Source organism: Cryptotermes secundus, unplaced genomic scaffold (assembly GCF_002891405.2).
Source record: "Cryptotermes secundus unplaced genomic scaffold, Csec_1.0 scaffold313, whole genome shotgun sequence".
NCBI lineage: Eukaryota > Metazoa > Arthropoda > Insecta > Blattodea > Kalotermitidae > Cryptotermes > Cryptotermes secundus.
Window position 1 is genome coordinate 1570909 of NW_019744412.1, and position 19031 is coordinate 1589939.

Sequence of the window (19031 nt, forward strand, 5' to 3'; positions counted from 1 at the left end):
TAAATGTGTTTGCAATGACGTTTTAAAATAAAAATTTCATGTTGTGTTAGAGAAGGAAATGAGTGAGCGAGCGATACATCAGTGCAACAGGATGTTGACTATAATATTAGTTACTGTTTGCATCCTGTTGGCGTCATGATTTGTGGTCTTCTGGCCGTCAACACAAGAGTAAACCTATCGCATTGTTTATATTGGTTTCATTTAATAACCGCTGCGTGTTTCGATCCACAGTTCAGGCATTTTCATTAAATACGCGTCACTTTACTGAAATGTCCTAATGTGGATCCATATTAATGTTGAACATTATAATCATACAGTACATGTAACTATTGCGGAGTTGTAAACATATTTCTAATTTTAACAATTTAAAAAAATTCAAAATTCTGTCATCCTTGTGATGTAGATTCTATGATTCTCTGTCGCACAATGCAGGGTACGTCTTATCATCCGGGGTTCGCTACTGTGTCATATGCACCTGTAATGTAATTAATGTTTATTTGTTTCCTCTTGTCTACCTGAATATGACGCTCTCGTTGAGTTTTTTTCCTCTAGAGTGTGCTGTGTATATATCTTCTGAATGTAATTGTTATTTGTTGCGTCGTTCCAGTCTTCGAGTCTGTGATGTATCTGAATAGGTAAATATTAAAATTTGTATAATGTGTCATGTAAATCCGTTGCTAGGCAACGACCGCGAAATAAGGAGCTATACAACGGCCGTTACTAGACAGTGGGCCATAAACAGCAACAAAGAAACGGTGTTTTCTGTGCGGTCCGTAACCAGATGTCAGAAGCAGGACAAATTATGGATGAGTCGGATAATCGCTGGGGTTCAGCCGGTGTGAGATGTTGCTGTGAAGAGACAGGGAACAGTTCGGGAACCCAGAGGAAGTGAAACGTCCGCTGATGGAAGCCACTACCAAACAACGAACATGGGAAATGACATTTATGGGTTATGTAATGTCAGATTTCGTTCCATCAGGTCTGGTTTGAATCCCTACCTGCTCGGTTGACACTTCCTCCATGCAGTGGAACATTCCGTTATATTTCTGTGTATGCGGCGAGATTCCATGGCGTTTTCGTTTGTTGGTGGTGTCAACGCGGTCATTACAATTGTCTACGCTCTGTGGCGTAGAGTGATACATTGATGACTGGAAAGGATACGGAAGGAAGAGGCCGTGGTAGTATCCGTCTTTGTTCTGGAGGGACTGGGTGAAGCCACTAGAAACGTCAGTCATGGTAGGCAATGTCCCAACCGAGATTCGAACCCATTTCCTCACGAATACAAATAAGGGTCGTTACTACCTGACCCAATATTTTCAAACTGCACTTGCAGCGAAGATCTCTCTGTATTTGCCCTGCTTTACGGTGATTTGCAGGTAAATGTGTTTGCGACATTCTTTTCTGAAAGGTCGTTAAAAACTCAAAAAGGTGAAGCTATCCATGTAACAGGCCGTGAAGGCCTATACATTTGTTAGACGTCGAGGCTCCCACATTTTCTAGTCAATGGGCTCACAGATGGCGGTGAGGTTTTAAGCCTTACGCGCCGGCCGGCCGGCCGCCCTTTAACCCTCCTCCAAGAAAGATTCCTGCTACCCATTTATGTTAGAGGCTGAGTCGACCCCAGGGACATGGTGTAACTGGAAGGATTAGGTGAACTGAAAAATCCGATGACTTCATCGGGAATCGAACCCGTAACCTTCCTACTTGTAGCACAGCTCGTCGACCAAGTACTCTACCGCGTGTCCCAGAGATGCAAGTCAAATGCGATGCGAACAGGGACCGATATCCTTTGGAATGGAATGATCTCCATTTTAATGTTTTAAATTCATTTCTTCACCTCGTTTTAAGCCGACTTGTGCTGAGCTCTTCTGGCGGAAATGGAAACTATAGATTGATGACGTACAGATGCAGTTCTATTGTTCACGAAGCTGTTGGAAACTAACAGAACATTATCTCTCTTTAGTATGTCGTTACATGTTTCGGCTACGAACCAGCGTTCTCTGTAGCGATGGGTAAACTGTACGGATATTAGCCGGAAGCATTAAAATTAGTTACACCGCATTTATTTGCTTTTTACATTGTCGTGTGCTAAATATTGTTACGTGTATAAGTTCTCTGTTGCAATGCGTGAGGTATAAGGTACCGAATTCATGTCAGAAATAACGGTTTCGGGTCTAACGACATGTACAGGGTAATTCATACGTCCCTCCGGATATTACGACAATAATTTAGAATCACCCTGTAGATCAAGTGCATAGCTACAAGGTTCTGTGACTCTAATTATTGTCGGGGTATCGGGAGAGAGTTACGAATTGCTCCGTATATATTCGTTATTGAGCGGGTTAGCACAGCGGCAGTGCTCTACAATCGCATTCAGAATTTGCTTTGTTCGAATCTCGCCCGGCACTTCAGCTATCTTTTTTAAGGTTCTTTATGGTCCTTATTTTCTCCCCTCAAATTCCGCAACACTAACTTCGAGGCCATGACCACTTCCTTCCAAATCCCTTCCGATTCATCATTCGCCACATCACTCTACCATTCTACGCTATATGGCCAAGCTACTGAATGCATCTTAAAAAATTGACAAAATTCATATTTCTTGCACGAGTTTTCCTATGATCACTGGAATTGTTACGTATTATGGCTATGCTGATGTGAATTTACAGGGAGATAACGTAGACGTCCTAAAGAAAAACACAGAAGCTCTAATTGACGCAAGTAAAGAGGTTGGTCTAGAAGTAAACACAGAGAGAACTAAGTATATTCTCGTCACCTAAGTGCAGGGCAAAATCATGACATAAAGATAAGAAACAGGTGTTCTGAAAATGTGGCGCAGTTAAGATATTTGGGGACAACGATAACAGATCGAAACCTGATTCAGGAGGAAATTAAGAGGAGATTGAATTCGGGTAATGCTTGCTACCATTCAGTCCAGAACCTTTTGTCTTCTCGTCTGCTGTCCAAAAACATTATAATTTTGCCTGTGTGTCTGTATGGGTGTGAAACTTGGTCTCTGACATTAAGAGAGGAACACAGACTGATGATGTTTGATATCAGGGTGTTGAGGAGAATATTTGGACCGAAGAGGGATGAAGTGTCAGACTGGAGAAAACTGCACGATGACGAGCTTCATAACTTGTACTCTTCGCAAAGTATAATTAGAACGATCAAGTGAAGGAGGATGAGTTGAGTAGGGCATGCAGCACGAATTTGGCGAAGAGGAATTCAAGTAGGATATTGGTGGGAAAGCGAAGGGAAAGAAACAAGTAGGAGGACCAAGATGTAGGAGGGTGGTTGATAATAAAATGGATCTTTGAGAGAAAGAATGATGTTATATAGGCTGGATCTATCTGGCTGAGAATACGGTCAAGTGGAGAGCTTTTGTGTATTCAGTAATGAATCTTCAGGTACCATAAAATGATTGCAAGTTCTTGAGTAGCTGGACAACTGGCGGCTTCTCGAGAAGGCCTCAGCTTCACGGAGTTAATTGGATATTGTTTTGAAATTTGACAACGTTTGAAGTTTAGACTGGATGAAAGTGTTTTCTAATGTTCGATACAGATTCTATTTTATGAAATTTCATGAAAATCTCGTCAGTAGTTCGGAAATGAAATATGCGGACTGAGAGACGCATACGTCAATCTCATCATTTCGTTTTATGTACCCGCGTAAGGCTAAGGGCTTTAAGGAGATCCTGTACATGAACTCACTGTCTTTGGAATTACCATTTTTTTTAACTCAGAGGGAAAGGAAACTGTTTTATATCGTAATTATTTTTCTTAATGGACTTGGGAAATCTGAAGACGAAAACTGCAATTGAAAAGCCCTGCAGTTTCTTTTTCTCCCGCCCCCCACCATCTGAGGGGTGTTCTGTAACTGTATGCACATGCTCGCCTTTAGTAATCGAGAGAGACCCCCCCACCCCACTACTTCCTTCATTTAATCATAATGTCCGTAGAAGCCTCTAATTAAAAATACTCAGAAAATATACTCGCCTCTTCCTCTCCTGCCCGACCTCCCCTCACTCTCACCCTAGCTACTTTCCATAAAAATTAAATTGCCTCTGTTAATTCCTCCTTCTGCGTGTTTCTTCTTGCAGGCCGGCGTAGTTTTTCTTTTATTTTTTCTTTTGCGCTTCGAGGCTGTAGTGGGAGGTGGGAAATATGAGGAAGTCGGGCGACCGGGGGAGTTGTATGTGTTTGGAGGGTTGCAGATTCTTCTTGGGGAAGTAAAAATGTGGATGAGGGGAGAAAGTTAAAAATACAGGAAGGAAGAGAGGAAAAACGGTCTTAAAGAAACGCATAGACTTGGATTTCTTTTTAGTAAGGGTGGTTTTGAGTGTATGGGGTGATGAAGTGGAGAAGCAGGGGTTGGTTCTGAGCGGCGTAATGTTCAATTATAAGATCTCCCCAGCAAGCCGAACCATATTCCTGGCCGTTTTGCAAGCACGGATTTTTTAATTAAAAAAATTAGTATGGTGCTAAATTTTCATCTTAGTAGTTTCAGCGGCGATTTTTTTTCGGTTATATTGTGGCCAAGTTTGGCTGGATTGGCGCCTCGAAAGAGGAAGGACCAACTTGTCCGCAAATTGTGTAAGTTTCGCAGTGCAGTCAAATTCACGGCACAGAGATAATTCCATGATGCATAAAACACATAGTCGCTCAGATAATCAAGAAACTACCCGCCTTTCCTTGAGCCCCAAGAGCCTGCCATTGGTCCCTATTTTGAAACAAATTAATCTTATCTTTTCTATTTTATATCCATTTTAATATTATCCTACCATCTGAACCTAAATATTTTCTTCCCCTCCCTACAGGTTTCCCTCCGAAGAGTTTTATGCATGTCTCAGTTCTCCCATGCATGCTACATATCCCTCTCATNAACCCATGGTTGCAGCGTTCGAGCGGGCGAAGACAGTTCATGCCTTAGACCGCGCGGCCACTGTGACCGGGCCATAACTTCATTACCCCAGTGATGTTTTATGAAGTATACAAGTTATCAGGACCACAGTAAAAAGAAGACAGTGGTTATGAAGGGTTCTGCCTTCTGTTGTAACATATCGCCTTGTAGTCCTTTGAAAGTTAACCAGCGTTTCGAAGGAACATGTCGCCGCCATGTTCAGGGTTACAAGAATAAACAAAGCATGAAAAAGGTTGCAAGCAGAACTCCGTGTTTCGTGTTGGTTTCTAGAGGCGGCGTGTTCCACCAACACGTCCGTTGACTTGAAACTGCCTCCACCGCATTTTATCCCAGAAAATGGAACGCTTCATAACTACCCCTTTGAAAGAAAATGATTAGTATTCGGCTTAAAATATCTGCAGCAGACACGGATAATGCAATCATCATAACACGCGAAATCAATTAAAATGAAATAATGCATACATTTATAGACCCCTCTCAGATTAGGGAAAATCAAAGTGGCATAACAGTCACATGCATGATCATGTTATGAAACAATATTAATTTATGCTATAGTGTCATATAATGCTCTACACAGTAGCAGCAACCTCGTCCGTTATTGTCGTCCAGTTTAAAAAGAATTCGTGGGGCACGCGGTAGCGTAATTGCTTGAGGCACTGTACTACAAGGCAGAAGGCCGCAGGTTCGATTCAAAATGAGGTTATTTGATTTTTCAATTGACATCCTTCCAGCCACACTATGGCCCTGGGGTGAGGCTGACAACCTCCCCGCCATCTGTGAACCTATTATCTGTTACATGGATAGCTTTCCCTTTGTACCTGTCGACAGACGTTTGCAGAACTCGATGATATCACATATCGAACAATTCGGTTTTTCTTCGAGTTGCAGCATGCCAAGGGCTAAGCAGCTATGGCGAAGACAGTAGGCGCATTGGTAGTTTCAGTAGTGCTGCAAATGGAGGTATTTAACTGTGCTCCAGAAAGTCATAAAATTATGTGTTAGTAACAATTATAAAAACGAAACCCCCAAGTTCCTTAAAAATGTACCCTTTCAGCTTCACGCCACGTCATACCTGATCGCTGACCTGGCCGTTTTCTTTTCACTAATTGGCCACCGCGATCACCCAACCTCAAATCCCATTGAATTCCATGTGTTAATACACAAATGCGACTGTCCTACCCATAGCTCTGTCTCTCTCTAACCACTTGCGTTCCCACTTATGTTGCTGTAACACTTCTCACGGATAACAAGACTCTGAAGTGGTGGAAATCGTGGAACTCGCGGTATAGTTTGAGATACATTGTAGTTAAAGGGACCATAAATAAATAAATTCACACCCTAACATGAAGCATGATGTGTGTCATGTTTTCTTCTAAATTGTATTGTGTTTGTTGGGAAATAATTATTTTTAAACAAAGTCTGTTGTTAGGAACATTTTTGTTGGTGTGTTTCAGTTAAGTATGTCCGCCTTGTATCGCCTGTTATTTTTTTACTCTTCCCCCTTTAAGAAAATTGAGGGTGGAAAAAATCAATTCAATGGTAGAGTGTAAGAAATGTGTGCAGTTAAAAGTGGCACAAGGAACTGTTTGATTCCCGACACAATGTGACATCATAACTTCACTGTTCACATTCATGTGTTTTGTCCTCAGTGGGCAGCAAGATTCGGTAATGCGTTCCCTCCAATGTTCTCTCAGGATGGGCCCTGGAAACTTGAAAAGAAAGAAAGAGAAACAAGTTCTTGGAAGAACTAATCACCTAAATTTTCCTTGCGGTAGTATGGTTGACGCACTATCCTATCGATTCCCCATGGGATAACTGGATTTTTTTAATTTACCTAATCCTTCCAGCCACACTGTGGCCCAGGGGTTGACTCAGCCTCTAATAGAAATGAGTACCAGGAATCTTCATGGGGTGTAAAAGGCGGCTGCAGGCGTGTTAAGGCTGACAACCTCACCGCCATCTGTGAGCCGATTGTCTAGAAAATGTGAGAGCCTCAACGTCTCACAACCCTATGGGACTCCACGGCTTGTTACAGGGATACCTTTACTTTTTTTCCTTTTACGACACGGACCGCATAGAAAACAAAAGAAAACGGATGGCGACGCAGGCAGCAAGGTGATCTCATACACCTCATTTTATTTTCTTCAAAATAAGGAATTCAGGCTGTAAATGGAAATTTGACGTCTTTACATGGCAGAAGACGCACCGCTCTCCACAAGAGAGTATGCCGCTTATGCCTTGATCTGACGCGCATATCTGAAGGCAGCTGTGTATGCCACGTTTCCTCTTCTTTTATTGCTGTTTTGCTTTCTGCATATTTGTGTAAGGACAACTGTGTACGGCGTCACAGACTTGTCTGTTTCAGGGCGGTTATAAGCTTTGGGAGCAGCAAGCAGAGGGGCGTCTTTATATGGACTATGAAATGTGTTTTTGGGGGGGGGGGGTTAAGAAACTGAACTCGTGCAAATGTGTATTCATTGACGTTCACCTCTCGGCACACGAACTTCTAAGACTCTCCTCATGCACCCCCCCCCCATTTATACAGTTTCTAAAAGTACAGCTAATCCATATTTTTTACAACTGTCGAGATAGCTCAGTCAGTGTAGTGATTACGGGATGAACTGTCGAGGGTTCGATTTCTGGCAGGGACAAGACGTTTCCTTTTTCGGCACATCTTCCACATCTCTGGACCCCACCCGGCTTCCTGTTCAGTGTGTACCTGGAGCCCTTCTCCTAGGGCTAAAGCGGCCGGGGCGTGGAACTTGTTATATCCATGTAGTGCTGAGGTTTAAATGGTAGAACTGTACCTGCATTCCCTCGTATGTCTTCATGTCTTGGTAATTTAATGATTGAAACACAGGCACTAGTTCAAGTTTTCACCGCCAGTTGGAAAGATGTTTCGGGAGATTACGGAAGTCGGTGTCCCTACCAAGTCTGAAGCCCAGCACATCTCAGGTGCAGGTCTAGACAACCGCTACACAAATTCGCTTGGTACAATATACATTTCGGTCGCATTTTATGCGAATCTGAAATAGCGCTATATTAAGAAGTATTAATAAAATCCCACTTTATGCGCGAAATTTGAAATAATACGAATCCCAGAAAGATTTGGCAAGAATCACGTATGGGTTTCAGAGTTGTCATCAGGAACGCAAACTCACATGCAATGCGACCGCACTGTATCTACCTGTAAGCTGGGAGAAGGAGACGAACACGGGAAAACGAGGCGGCTAAGCCCCCCCCCCCCCCCCCCCGGCCCCCCTCCACAGATTGTCACGCCGAGAAGGTAACTCCCCCCANCCCCGCGCCGGCCCGATTCATAGTATTGTAACGCCGAGAATGTAACTCCTCACAGAAACATTCTGTTTTAGTTATGCAATGTGACGAGGGCCGGTCACGGTAGCCCAGCGGTCTGAGACATGTGCCGTACAGATTAAGAAAGTGAAAAGCGGCCAAGGTCCACAAGGGCTGTAGAGCCATGGCGTAGTGCCTAATTAATTTGGCACAGGGACAACCTTACCTTTTTAATGCGTCTAAGAATATTGTGGGCCGGTCACGGTAGCCGAGCGGTCTAAGGCATGTACTGTCTTCGCTCCCTTGGAAACCGGGATCGTGGGTTCCAATCTCACTCAGGCCATGGATGTTTAGTTTGTGTGTGTGTGCGATTTTCTGTGTTTGTGTATAGGTACAGGCCTTGCGACGAGCTGATCACCCGCCCAAGGAGTCCTACCGAATGTGTAAGATCTAGAAAAACCGAAGTGAATGGAGAAGTTCATGGAGGTAGGCCTAGGCCCACTGAGGCTCTAGTGCCAAGGGGGAGACAATAATATTGTTAGGATCAGTCGGTAACAGATCTGCTGCTTGTTCGACAGACGGGAATTTCGGACGGGAAGTTACTCTTGCCCGTTATTCCGTTCCTGTTGCCTAGCTGCCGCCCCTGAATGTTATTCTCTGTAAGTCTGATGCTATCGGACTGTTTTGCTCCTTGGCTTGCGTCTTGTTTACTGGGCTGCAGGGTGGTGGGGGTGGGGGAACTTTTCTTTTGAAATCTTTTCCAAAGCTCGTGGGATGGGCATTATTACGGCAAAGAAGGAAGAGGGGGGCGAAACTTCATATGGAAAATGAGACATCGTTAGGGATATAGTTTCCATTCTGCTTGTAACGTCCTTTGTATCGTCTTTAAATTAGATTGCTTACGGAATGGGGAAAACTGACGGAGTTTATACAACGAATGCGCTCCCTCGCCATGTTGTGTGATGTAAACGTGTGTTATTCATCATATATTTATTTTTAAAATGTTTCAGCTCATCATTCTGTGATGTTATGTAACTGGATGCATAGTCCTCAGGATATCGAATTAACAAGAACGGAAAATAGTACTGAAGATACTAGCTTCTGGGATATGACGCCGTATAGACTTGTAGAAGTTTACATACGTTTCAGGAAGTAAATACTGCCCCTCCCCCCTTATTCGAGGTGCAAAGAGTTAGCCAAGGACGGAACTCTTTTCTCAATGTCGATTAGTTTTTTTTTGCAGTCTCACATACTGTAACACAGTGTTTTATACAATTTATTAAAAGTTATTCAATTTAAAACTTTATATTTACATGCTTCGACCAATGTGGTCATTGTAAGATGTTAAAATAACTGGGCGAGTAAACTGCTGTCTTGTCCTGTTGCTTATGTTGTTAAAACATGTTTCGTTCTGATTATTTACTGTATAAAGAGAAAATTGTCCCTGTGCTTAACTAATTAAGCACTGCGCCATGAAGGCGTATGGGGGAGCGGATGTATAGATCCACATTTCCCTGACTTCGGCACTAGTTGAAGGTGAGTTGTCAGCTTCACGCCTCGGCCTCTTTATCCATCGGATACGAAGTTGGGTGGGTCCCAGAGCCGGTCTGGACGACGTGGAAATAAGAAAATTCTTGCCCCCGCCAGGACTCGAACTCCGACCTTTCGGTTCTCCAGCCCATAGCAAGTCGCTATACCGACTGAGCAGTCCTGGCTCCTGATTATTTACTCTACCTTAATTATATAGCTTTGAATGATCAATTGATGAACTGGAAAGATTTGGAAGGAATCATTCATGTCCTAATTGAGCTATTACCCCAAACAAATGTTATGGATGGACTGAGGAAAACAACGGATAAAATCAGCCAGGATATCCAATGTTCGGCCGAGATTCGAACTGAGCACCGCTCCAATACAAGTCTATACCGTTACCAGTAGACCAACCTGTTGGGTGCTCTTATTTCTTGACCCTGAAGATGGATGAATTGCGTCCCTCCGAAACGTCGGAAAACTTCTGACTGCATGGGCTTGATATCCCAGAGCATAATCACCACTTCGAGAACTCCAAATCTCAGAGAATCCACAGCAAATATAAAACACATTACTACTTTCTGACCTCTGCAGATTCCTATGGCCTACCTTTTCAGCCTGTAACCACTTCTGTCTCGTGCACGGTAACGTCGACGTGGACTTTACTCTGTCGTGGTATGCTGTATGTCATTCATTGGTGTTGCCACTCTCTGTATGTTTAGTGTTCACAGTTTAATTTAACGTATTGTCACTTGATGTGTGTGATTGTAGACGCGGTTTGGATTGGTGAATAGATTTATTAACCACTTACAGATCGTAACTACAAATAACTATAACACAATCGCTGTTTCCACACTTTACACTTTACTAGGGCACACAGTCTGGTGTTCTCGGTTTGTAACTAGATGTTTCCTGGTAACTGCTGCAACAGTGGCTGTTCCTCTGCCTCCGGCTCAAGTCCTCTCTTCGCATTTTCCTGTACAGAAGTGACTAAGCTGTAACATTGGCCGTTGCTTATAACATCTCGGCACGGATCTAGCAGAAACCCCCCTTTTCCAACAGTACCTCTATTGTTGCTCTTCGATTCATTGCTCTGGGAACGTGTTGACCGACCTCTTGCCCACAAACGGCCTTGGTATATCCGCCCATCTTGTGGTTGTTGCATAGCAACGGCTGTACACGTCACATTATGAACATTTAGGGTGCCAATTGAAAGCAGCAGGTCTCCCCGAAACGTCCCTATCCTCATACTAAACTGCATGGCGACATGTTGTACAGTACCGAAACTCCGACTACAGAAATTTTAGATTCGTACGTAACCCGAATTTCGTTGTGTTGCTCACTGCTTCCTTGCTTTGAGTTGTGTGGCCGACTGTTGCCGTGTGGGACTTGAAGTTCTCGAAGCGGTCTTCTGGGTATGACGCCGTGTAGTCTGTTGAAAAGCAGAGCTTTCTGCCTGTTTTAATGCTTGATTTTTTGTTCGACACTGAAGATGGAAGCGACATGTTTCTTCGAAACTTCGGCCGTTTCACGGTACTATACGGCGTCATATCTCAGGAAATAGAACTTTTAGATTATTGCAGTGGTTTTATTTTTCGTACGCCGTTTTTCAGATGCGGATATTGTCTCAGGTACTCAAGAAATTCGTCAGTCACGTGGAATCATGACCTCCCTCGTTCAAGGCCGGCACCGGACCTACTCAGAACATTGGGAGTCCCGTCCACACACACACACACACCGCATCTGGTTAAAATCCTCTCAGTTGTTCGTAGGTCTCGCAAGTGTTCTCATTCCTACAGGTTTTCCGTAGATATTCAGATATTCAGCGAACTCAGAAGACAAGAGATATGAAATCCTTTTGGTGGTTGTGACACCTTACAATTTGGTAGGTGCTTCACAGCTTTTCGGAGTAATCTGCAACTCCTGTCTCTTGTCTCCTGACCTGAAGACAAACCTGCTTCAGATAGAAAATAGAAATTGAGGGAACACATTCGTCCAAAATGTTAATAACTGACTACCAAACTACACGTTCTCACATCCAAGCTGACTGTTAACTCAGTGTTTATCGCCATGAGAAAGCCACACATCAGAAAGTGATTGCGGGCAGAATGATCTCACAGTAAGTGTACGTGTAGCTGCCCTCAGGATCTTGTTCATCTCACTTCGCTTTTATTTGCGCTGTCCGTGTAACAGGCCATGAAGGCCCATAGGACTGTGAGGCGTCGAGGCTCCCAAATTTTCAAGACAGTCTGCTCACAGATGGCGCGGTAAGGTTGTCAGCCCTACTCACCGGCCGCCCTTTACCCCTAAGAATATTCCTGGTGCTCATTTCTTTTAGAGGCTGAGTCGGCCCTAGGACCATAGTGCGATGGAGGGATTAGGTCAATTGAAAAAAAAAAAGGTGTCATCGGTAATCGAACTCGTGACCTCCCAGCTTGTAACATAGTGCCTCAATCAACGACAGTACTGCGTGCCCCAGCATCTTTTTTCGCATTATGTTTTGTTAAGTTGGCTAATCCCTTTAGACATTTGTCTCGTCAATCAGTTTGTCGCCCTTGTGACCCGTAGAGCAGCCGGCGGAGTCCGAAAGGGTCTCTTGCATGTGTATCAACGTTTTAGAATCCTTAATTAATTTGAACTTGGTAAAGGGAGGGGGATAATTGCTTGTTACGTGGCTCTTCTGAGAGGGGAAATCCTAATTAATGAAGTGGCTTGTTATTAAGACTGAAACACAGGCGAGAGCTGACACTGCCTTGGATAAACGGATGACGAATTCACGTGATTCATATAGCCACAGCTGGGACGCGAATACGCACAACAGGTGCCAAGAAGCAAGCGTCAGGGAACCTTCAGAGCTATGTGGAGTGTAGCTAACGAAACATTAGTGTTTTATCGGCATGTTCACTCCCTCGCTCACTCATGGAGCCGAACCCTTCTTGAGAAGCTTCCAGTTGTGCAGCTACTCAGGAACTTCCCACTATTTTATTGAACCCGATGGTTCATCACCGTCTTCACATGAGCCCTCCACTGGTCCCTATCCTGAGCCAGATCGATCCAATCCTATCTCTCTAAGATCCATTTTAATATTGTCCAACCACCTACGTACTGGTCTTCCTAGAGGTCTCTTTCTTTCTGGCTTCCCCACCAATATCCTATATGCATTCCTCTTCTCCCTCATTCGCATTACACGCTGTGCCCATTTCATTCTCCTTGACGTGATCGTTCTATTTCGTATACTGGGCCAAGAGTTCAAGTTATGAAGCTCCTCACTTTGCAGTTTGTTCGAGCGTTTAGTCGGCGTATTTCAGTAAAATTGGCAGAGTCACAAGGAAGCCCAAGTCATGCCTACCTTTAATTAAGCACCGTGCCTTGCTGGAGAGTGGGGGTGTAGCTACACCATTCTCGACCTCATCACTATAACGAAATGAGTGGTCAGCTTCAAGCTCCGGCTACTTTAACCACGGGGATATAACCCCCGGTACTAATTGTATTGGAGGCTCGGTGGGGCCCAGAGCTGCTCTGAACGCTAAGTCTCTTGCCTCTAACGGAAATCGAACCCTAGCCGTCCAATCCATAGTCGCTACACGGGCTGAGCTCTGTAGGCTGTATATGGTCATGTATTTAGGTGTGCGTGACTATAGAAGGGATTTTGATTTGATGCACTAATGCGCTCGTAATTACAGGCAAGACAGCGCTATCTCTGATCTGCACCCTTTACATTTCACCGTTACACACACACACTAGTGTTCTCAGACTTCACTAGTCGTATCCTGGCAACGGATCTCAACACAATAATTATACTAGTCTCACTGTAACTGTCAGTTGCCATCTCTTCTCAGTCATCTTTGACTGCCGTCTCAAGAGACTCCTTCAATTATCATTCCAGCAAGATAGAGTTACTTTACGACTGGCGGTTTACCGCCAATCAGTTCGTCTTGGCATCAAGCCCCTTGAGACTCACGACCAGAGATATTTTTTTTTTCCAACTGAACTCTTGCGGTAATAGGCCTTATGTAACATCCTCTCTGACGAGAAGATGGGTCTGTCTTTTATGAATACACTTGACCTTTCGTCAAGTGTATATTTCGCACATATAACGCGTTATCGAAAACTCTTCCTTCTGCACTACACGCAAGTCCTCTGTCAGTACAGGCTTTACAGAGCAGCTCATGCCTAACTTACATATCTTATGCTACAACGAAACTTAGTCATTTGAACGGTCGTAAACTTGACCACCGCCAGGTTAAAACATCTTATATTTTCTATGTCTGGCTTCACCTTGTCCTATACCGCGAACATTTTCATTCTCATGATTTTGTATGATTTCTGTTTGTCGTCTGCACAGTGAGCTCACCGGGACTTGAACCCGCGATCTTCCGGCTTGTAGCATAGTGCCTCAACTAACTACGGTACCGCGTGCCCCATTTGAAGGCAGAAAATATAATCATGATTCCCGTGCCGCCCTGAACCAGAAATAAATCTGCTGGCGAAGGCCAACAGCGAATTACTCGAAACCAAATGAAATTCTGGCACAGAGTAAACAGCAGTTAGCAGTCGTCTTCTTATATAATTGACAAGTTCGTAAATTGAGTTATGTTTGCTTGACATTACATTTGTTTATTGATTACTTTTTACGTAATCGAAAAGAATAGTATATGTTTAAAGCAGGGAAGGTCATCAGCCATAACTGTGGGAAGCACATAATTCTGAAGCGTCCTAGAATGGCTAATTTCCCCTTTATGAGAATAACAAACCAACCAACCGTCACTATTGACTAACGACACTCTTCTATTCATTAAAGTCTCGAATATCTCAATGGCCGTAGTAATGAAATACATCCGGATGTGACGTGTACCATGCATAGTGCAATTATGATGGGTATGTTTGGAGAAAAAAATAACACGTAAAGGATGTGACATCAGAGGCTTGTATTAACAGAGTTGAAACGTTAATTGTTGTTAGTGTCACTGAATGAGGGGACATTCTCACTCACGTAATTGCCAGTTGGCAGCAGCACCATCACCACGGCCTTAATGAAACAATTGCCTGCTGGGGAGGGTGATGAGTCGACATGCTTATTAATATGTACGCATGTTCTTATGTGCTTGTATCAAACTTTTATGGTCTTCTATAACAAAAAATCTTTCTGCAATCCCTTGACCGTGTTCCTATCCTGGTGGTTGCTAGGAAACCGATAAGGCTTAATGCATAAAGCGATCATGCACACTTCTGTTTGTCGCTAGGCAGCCATATGCGATTAATAAGGTAAAGATATCCGCGTCTCTGGCCGTGGACGCACATAGGGTTGTGAGATGTCGACGCTCCCACATTTTCTAGACATTCGGCTCACAGATGGCGGTGAGGTTGTCACCCTTACGCGCCAGGAAGTTTCCTGGTACTGCTGCAATGATTAGGACAATTGAAAAATTTAAGGAGATTATTGGGAATCGAGCCCGCGACCTTTTGGCTTGTAGCATAGTACATATGGAGTTAATGCATCAAATCATGTGTTATCACTAGTCGGTGGCACGCTGACGAATGACAACCCCTCTGTAATGTCACATTCTGGAACTAAATCCTTTGCCGGAACCTTGGACCACATCTTGTTCAATTAAAAAAATGCGTTTTAAATAATAAGTATATTTCTTACTTACCTACTTACTCACTCGTGGAGTTGAGCCTTTCTGGAGGAGCCGCCAATTCTGCAGCTACTCAAGAATTTCCCAGTATTTTATGGAACCCGAATGTTCATTACCGTGTTCACAAGAGCCCTCCACTGGTCCCTATCCTGAGTCAGATCAATCCAATCCATACCATCCCATTCTATCTCTCTAAGATTCATTTTAATATTGTCCACCCACCTACGCCTTGGTCTTCCCAGTGGTCTCTTTCCTTCTGGCTCTCCCACCAATATCCTATACGCAGTCTTTGTCTCCCCTATTCGTGCATTCAATCTCCTCTTAATTTCCTCATGAATCAGGTTTCGATCTGTTATCGTTGTTCCCAAATATCTGAACTGTGCCACGTTTTCAAAACATCTGTTTCCTATCTTTATCTCACGATTTTGCCCTGCATTTTGGTGACGAGACAGCAACATATACTTAGTTTTCTCTGTGTTTACTTCTAGACCAACTTCTTTAATTACGTCAGTTAAAGTTTGTGTGTTTTTCTTTATGGTATTTGCATTATCGCCGGTCACGGTAGCCGAGCGGTCTAAGGCATGCACTATCTTCGCTCGCTCGGAAGCCGGGATCGTGGGTTCGAATCCCATTCAGGGCATAGATGTTTTTGTGCGTTTTTCTGTGTTTGTGTACAGGTAGAGCGACCTTGCGACGAGCTGACCACCCGCCCAAGGAGTCCTACCGAATATCTAAGATCTAGTAAAAACCGAATGGAGAGTTTCAGGGAGGTAGGCCTAGTCCCAAATGAGAGCTGTAGCGCCAATGAAAAAAAAAATTACATTATCATCCAGTAGATTCACATCGTCGGTATAGACCGACAGCTGAAGTGTCCCGTTTAATTTTAGTCCCACCAGGTTTTCGTGAGCTACCCTGTACATTTGCTTGACACAGTTGACCGTTGATTTCCTTAAACCAACAACGTCAGGTGGTCAGTGGAAGGGGAGAGGCGATGGAAACGCGGTCTGGGTGTCGGAGAGTTCCTGAAGTTCCAGAAGTATGGTTCTGCAGTAAGAATGCCGAACAGAGGACATTCCAATTCCCTCTGGCCACCCCAATTTGAATCACTTATGGATGTGTGTCACAGAGAACGCGGGGCAAACTGCCCTTCATAAGAAAACTTATATTAGTACCTTCCTCAGAAATTAACATTTACATTTTTACTTTGAGATTGTCATGTCATTCCGTTTGTGGCAAACTGTCCCGGTACCGCTTCTTGTGAAATAAATGCGGTGCTTTCTCTTGCTTGCAGCAACTGGAGGCGGAGGAGGCTTGTTCGAACCATCTCCTGGACTCGGTGGCGGCGGCGGAACTCCCCTCCACCTGCTCCAACTCCCACCGACGACACTGCAAGCGATCGGAGAGGCCTCGTCGTCCTGTGAACCAGGAGTGTCCATCATTCGAATCCCAGCTGTTGCAGACTCCGACCCACCCCCGCTGATGCCGTCGCAAACTGCGTACTGTCTCGAGGTAGAGTCTGAGGTTGGCTTCGTCTGCAAGAAGTGTCGGTTGGCCTTCCCAGGTGAAGCTGGCCTGCAGGGTCACCAACGGGTTATGTGCTACCAAGGTGTGCCCGCCGAGTCACGCGGGGCTGTCCGCCTCGTGCAGACACATTACGAGTGCAAGTTGTGCCCAGCGTCGGCTGAAACAGACAAGATGACCTCGCTTCTTGAGTTCAAGCGTCACTGTGACAGTGAGGCCCACGTCACTAAGCTCGGGGCCCCCCCTACGACCACATCTACGCCACTGCAAACAAAGCATCCCATCCAAACGCAGAGGGTGCCCGCTTCACAGCACCAGCACCATCCAGCGGCTTCCCTGAGCCCTTCCGCTGGTCTCTCCCACGAGATGGAAGACGTTGTGAATCAGATCACGTTGTTAGCGGCGCGGGCTGCCGCGGAGAGCACTGCTCCTTCGCAGGGGCCGGGCGCAGCCCCCACCGACTCTAATGCCAACATCGCTGGAAGTAAGGACAGCAGCGACTTCTGCCATCCGGTGGAACCGAAGCGGACCAAGCTGCTACAGCTGCATTCGGGAGACGGCCCACCGACCTGCTCTCCCGTCGCACTGCCCAGCACTGGGCAGTAGGATCACATGTATTTGCGAGGTTCATGTAACATCCGGTTGGTTCAGTACAGGCGTTGTCGCAGACGTTACGTGAGCCTCGTTGCAGGTCTCTCCGCAGGAGTGCACGGCATTGCAGGCTTTTGTGGTGGTGTGAAGTTCAGATTGTGTGTCTTTAGGGTTGCGACATCGTGAAGCCATTTGCATAGTTATCAACTGGGAATCCTGTAGCCTCTAACTTGTATGCCTCCCACCCATGAGAGCTATTTGTTTCCATGGGCCCGTCAAGGACTGTGTTGCCCAAAAATCTCCAAGCGTTGGTCTTAAACCGAATATTTTAATTTTCTGTTTAGAATTACAAAAAGGGTCATCCTCCCGGATAAGGTGTCTTGCATTTTCTTCATTCTACAGGGGTAACCAAGCATATTTAGCTGATTTCCGTTTTGCAGGCTCATTGCTGTCTTAAATTTTTACTAACATACAAACAGCCTGCATTATTGACCTTTTGTTATTAGAATATTTGCAGTTCATCTCTTAAATAATTCTGTACTTGATTTTATATAATCCTTTCGACTCCAGCTTGTGCTGTTACTCTTACAGTTTCAAGATATTTTCCGATCTATGTACAGCCAGTTTTGTTGAGTTTGTTAGAAAATATTTGCTATATTTTTCTGCTAACCTCTTACTAACTGTATATGTATGCTGGATCCTGTAGGAAGCGACCCACTCTGAACGTTAATCAGGCACACATAGGCATCGGTACTTGCGCGCCGTTAAACACATACATACATACACACATACATATTGACAGACTCTGTTATCTCTGGTGCCCTATACTGGTGCCACTTTGACGACCATGTTTGATGCTAAAATCCAAACAAAATTTAAATGAGAAACGAGTTTTATTATGACCTTAAAACACAAAGTGTTCGCCACCCAACTGCATGTATGAATGTTCACGTTGAAGCCCTGCGATCCGCGTGATAGTAAGCTTTGACTGCGTCACAATTGAACCCCAAAAGAGAACTGCAGGAAGAGTCTCACGACAGATTCCTCGATAAAGGTACAGCAGCAACATAATTGTGAGAAGAAGAGTTTCGGGTCGGCCCCGAGGAACACACATTCAGCAGCAACCTGTAAACCCAGAGCGATCGTAGTACTGACTTAGGCCACGGTAGAGCGGGTTCAAACCCGGCGGAGGTCGTGGAATTTTTAAGGGCGGAAAAATTCAGAGAACAAGCCCTCCGGGAGGGACTTTAAGCCGTGGGTCCCGTGTCGTAGCTTTACGGCACGTAAAATAACCTCATATCTCCTAAGGAGGTCACTGAGCCAAATTCAAGGACATTTCCCGCCCAACAGTAGTCTCTAACGCCTCTGATAGATGGGGGAAGCATTATAGATACCGCAAAGCCAGTAGAGGCCGAACTCGCTGGCTTGGTCGGGACTGAGGGTAAGCACCACTATCTGTAGGGTATAGAGACTGGTAGAATATCATAGAGGGAAGCACAATAGATCAGACTGGTCGCTGTGCATGGGGAAACCCAC

The 19031-nt window shown here is 44.6% G+C and overlaps 1 protein-coding gene across 3 annotated transcripts in view; it reads left to right on the forward strand.

Annotated features, from left to right (window-relative positions):
- Positions 1 to 18686, forward strand: part of LOC111874714 (zinc finger homeobox protein 4) — a 310881-nt gene extending 292195 nt beyond the window's left edge. For 2 of the 3 annotated variants that reach the window (XM_023870448.2, XM_023870447.2), the window contains exon 5: positions 16675 to 18686. In XM_023870448.2, the coding sequence (XP_023726216.1) occupies positions 16675 to 17510 (836 nt within the window). In that variant the 3' untranslated portion in view covers positions 17511 to 18686. The remainder of the gene's footprint in view (positions 1 to 16674) is intronic. The other variant, XM_033755572.1, reaches the window with a different exon arrangement.
- The last annotated feature ends 345 nt before the right edge of the window (positions 18687 to 19031 follow it).